A 3376-nucleotide genomic window follows, 5' to 3' on the forward strand; every position below is an offset into this window, starting at 1 on the left:
CCGCTTGGACTTGGACCAGAAGGGAAAGATAAGAGACCACTGATCCTCTGCAACATGCCTGCTTTGCTTTGCTGCCTTGCCTGCTCTGCTGCAGCAGGCACTTCATTTTTTCCTTTGCTTTTCCCTTCATGCAGGGGCAAGAGCAGCAGTGAACTTTTCACTCCACATGCCACTGGTCTGCTAAAGACTGTGTATGGTCAGTGATATCATGATGGGAGTGAGCTAATCAGGGAGCTAATTAGGTTCATTTGACCACCAGAGCTGGAGCCCTTGCCAAACCGGCCACATGCTTGCTTGACAAAAAGAGAGGATAAAGTGAGCATTCTTCCTCTCTGATGCTCTATCCAACTTTTGGTGAATGAAATCACTGAGCTGATTGAGGCTTAACAGAGGACCATTTTTTGCCCGAGACAGGTTCAGTAGACTGAATTTTGGCAATTGCATGGTGGTCAGTCAGAATGAACTACGACACATATGGCTTCAATGATTTTCGTCAAGGATTATAACAAGCCTAATGAAAGAGCAAAATTCTGTTGACATCGGTGGAATAACACCTCAGTGGCTCAGTTTGTTCATCGAAGCCGCCGCCAAGCAAAATTCTGCGCTGCAGAGGACCCTCCTGACGACGAGCACCATGAACCCGTAAACACAAGGGTGAGAATCATGCGAGCGCAGAACTTTGGCTGCCGCGGTTTGACCCTGCAAGCAAATGAGGCGATTCGAAACCAGTTTGGGTCAGTATCTGAGCATGGAAATATGAAGTCGACGTAAGTATAGATAATGCCCTATCAATTGCAAACAGCTTAAGGAAAAACAGCAAAGTACTTGCTCAACATGAATTAGAATTGCATTCTCTTTGTTGCCAATTACAGCTTTGCAAGGAGTTTATGAATATTTTGTAACGTACAAGAGCTGCCAGTTTCCTTCTATATACAGTTATTTTATTTGTTTCTGTCTTGGCATTAGCAGCTACTGCTTAACCCAAAGATCCATAAGTACAAAACATGCAAAACCGAATTGCGCAGTGTAAGGATGTGTGGGTGCACATAAATTCAGCAGTATAATTTCCCCAAAGAAATCGCTATATAGCATATTCAGCCAATTATTGGGGTACGGACACAAGCAAATTTCAGTGGACTATATTGGCCATTCCTTCAGGCTTTAGCTAACTATAATAGATCAGGAGCCAGCTAAACTAAGTTAACCTAGATCAAAAGTTGGCACACATTCCAACCAGTCTAGAAATGTGCACAACATGGAAGACACTGACAGAACATAACTATAAAGGTTCAGAGCACAATATAGGCACAACGTGAACGGTCATGATCATGAGTTTAGGCTTCGTCTAAGTGCGCAAAGGTTAAAAAATTTATAGTTTGATCTAGGAGAATACCAATCAATTATGCAGCAGTAGAACCTTCTTACCAGAACTAAGATGAACATTGCATTCCATGAAAGGATACGCCTTGAAGATGTCGTGTATTTTCGAACACCGGTCGTTATTTGTTCTGACCTCATCAGACATCCGCACGGCCATTCTTTTAAGCGTTGGTGCGCGTCTGACTATCACTTTTAGTAAATCAAACTCATGGTCCTCCCCTTCGAAGCCTTCCATTTCCACTTCTTCGAGATTGATCAAGGAGACATTTTTGCTTCTCCAGCTCCTGGGCTCATCGCAGGGACAATTTACCGGGCATTCTTCTATGAACTAGAACAAATATGTGGATTACTACAATTCATTTACTGATGGTTCAGAAATGAGACCATATCTCAAGAATGCAAACAGATTTTTTGTTTGAACAAGTACCATATATATTTGCAACATCTTAACAGAGCAAAGTAGTATTACCTCTGATCTCTGTACGATGATCTTAAGCTTTCGTGTAGCAGCACGAATCGGATGCATCCCAAGTAGATGCGACGCAAATGCCCCCAAAACATGCCTCACTGATCGGACACGATGATCAAGCCCCATTGCCGTGAAATGTAGCTCCAAAACAGAGAGAGAAGTCTGTGCGTCTCTATCTCCTGCTCCAAGCAGAACTCTGCATCAAACCCTGCAAAAATAAACGGTGGTGTATCATGCATAGGTTTAAACTTAGTCGGGTAATCAAGTCAATTGAGTATAGGACATGAGACATACACAAGGCCATATTTGCAGGGACAGGACATAAATGTTGGAGAGGCTCTCTGCGGCATGTAAGCTCAGCTTCGAGAATCTAGAGGCTCCATGGACCAAGCCCACGAGTGAGCGAGGAATAGAAATAGGAGCACTCCCAAGAGACCTTCTCCGCAGTTGGCGCGGCGATGGACACGCTGAGCTCGCTGTCGATGCTGAATGACATTGCCAATTTCTTGAGCATGGGGGCCTCGACGCAGATACAGTCTGTCCGTTTGTTCAGGCTCTCCGCAGCGAGCTCCTCCAACGACTCGGATTTGATGGCGATGTTGCTGTCGAGGAACCCGCCGGCCACCCTGAGCACCCGCAGGCACGGGCAGCGGTGGACCAGGTCGGCAAGGTCGACGCGGCGGCCCGAGAGGGACAGTCTCTGGAGCGCGGGGAACCTGCTGATGCGTGACAGCAAGAGGTGGAGGTAGTGCGCGGCGAGGTCCATGGAGGTGGCGCGGTGGAAGCGAGCGAGGCACCTCCACGTGGAAGAACGGGAGGTCGCGCGGGAGGGCCAGGCGGAACTCCGCCGGCGAGAGCCCCGCGGCGGCATGGAGCAGCGAAGAGACCCGCGCAGCCTCCCGCTCAAGCCCGGCGACGCGGATGTCGAGGAGGGTCACCCCGAGGCCGGCTGCGGCTTGGAGTAGGAGAGAGGCGAGCGCGTGGGTACGACGAGGGGGCCGAGCGTGGGTAGGAGCGGAAGACGAGGTCGGGGAGGCGGGTCCAGAGGCCGCGCCCACCGGCGGGAGAGGAGGCCTGTGCGCGCGGCGGCGCGGGTGCAGCGGAGGCGGACGAGGGCCTGGAGGAGCAGATCCTCCGGCAGGTTGCTGATGAGGTCGGCTCCTCCGCCGCATGGACCTGGGTCGGGACGGCCGCCATGGCGATGGCGGCGTGCGACATCCTCCATGGGAAACCAACCCGATTGCAGACGAGAGAGAGAGAGATGCGAAGAGAAGAGTGAGAGTCAGATGTATTTTTTTTTACAGAAAAAATATTTAAACAGAATGTATATGTATTTACTCCTCCTTGCCAAATTAAAATTTCGTCAAAATCAAACTTATAAATTTTTGACTAATTTTATAGAACAAACATAAACAATTACAATGCCAAATATATATATCATATGATTTTTTTTACCCAAATGATAAGTGCCATATGTGTGACACGAAGCAATCTAGTCCCGACGTTTTCTATAAATAATGTTGTCAT

The 3376-nt window shown here is 48.4% G+C and overlaps 1 protein-coding gene across 1 annotated transcript; it reads right to left on the reverse strand.

Moving 5' to 3' along the window:
- Positions 1 to 589: 589 nt before the first annotated feature.
- LOC119292169 lies at positions 590 to 3066 on the reverse strand. Its single transcript, XM_037571001.1, has 4 exons — positions 2144 to 3066; positions 1850 to 2057; positions 1426 to 1708; positions 590 to 699 (listed from the first exon to the last, which is right to left on the reverse strand). Exons 2-4 carry the CDS (start codon positions 1973 to 1975, stop codon positions 662 to 664), a joined length of 447 nt encoding a protein of 148 aa, XP_037426898.1. The 5' UTR covers positions 1976 to 2057; positions 2144 to 3066; the 3' UTR covers positions 590 to 661.
- Between the last annotated feature and the right edge of the window lie 310 nt (positions 3067 to 3376).

This window comes from Triticum dicoccoides, chromosome 4B (genome assembly GCF_002162155.2).
Source record: "Triticum dicoccoides isolate Atlit2015 ecotype Zavitan chromosome 4B, WEW_v2.0, whole genome shotgun sequence".
NCBI lineage: Eukaryota > Viridiplantae > Streptophyta > Magnoliopsida > Poales > Poaceae > Triticum > Triticum dicoccoides.

What these genes read in the sequence shown, in the direction of transcription:
- LOC119292169 (XM_037571001.1), bottom strand. Translation starts at nt 1,975, where the DNA reads ATGGGGCTTGATCATCGTGTCCGATCAGTGAGGCATGTTTTGGGGGCA. An exon ending in TCATCGTACAGAGATCAGAG is followed by an intron (nt 1,709 to 1,849) that starts GTAATACTACTT and finishes TATTTGTTCTAG; the next exon opens with TTCATAGAAGAATGCCCGGT. An exon ending in CAATGTTCATCTTAGTTCTG is followed by an intron (nt 700 to 1,425) that starts GTAAGAAGGTTC and finishes ATTTGCTTGCAG; the next exon opens with GGTCAAACCGCGGCAGCCAA.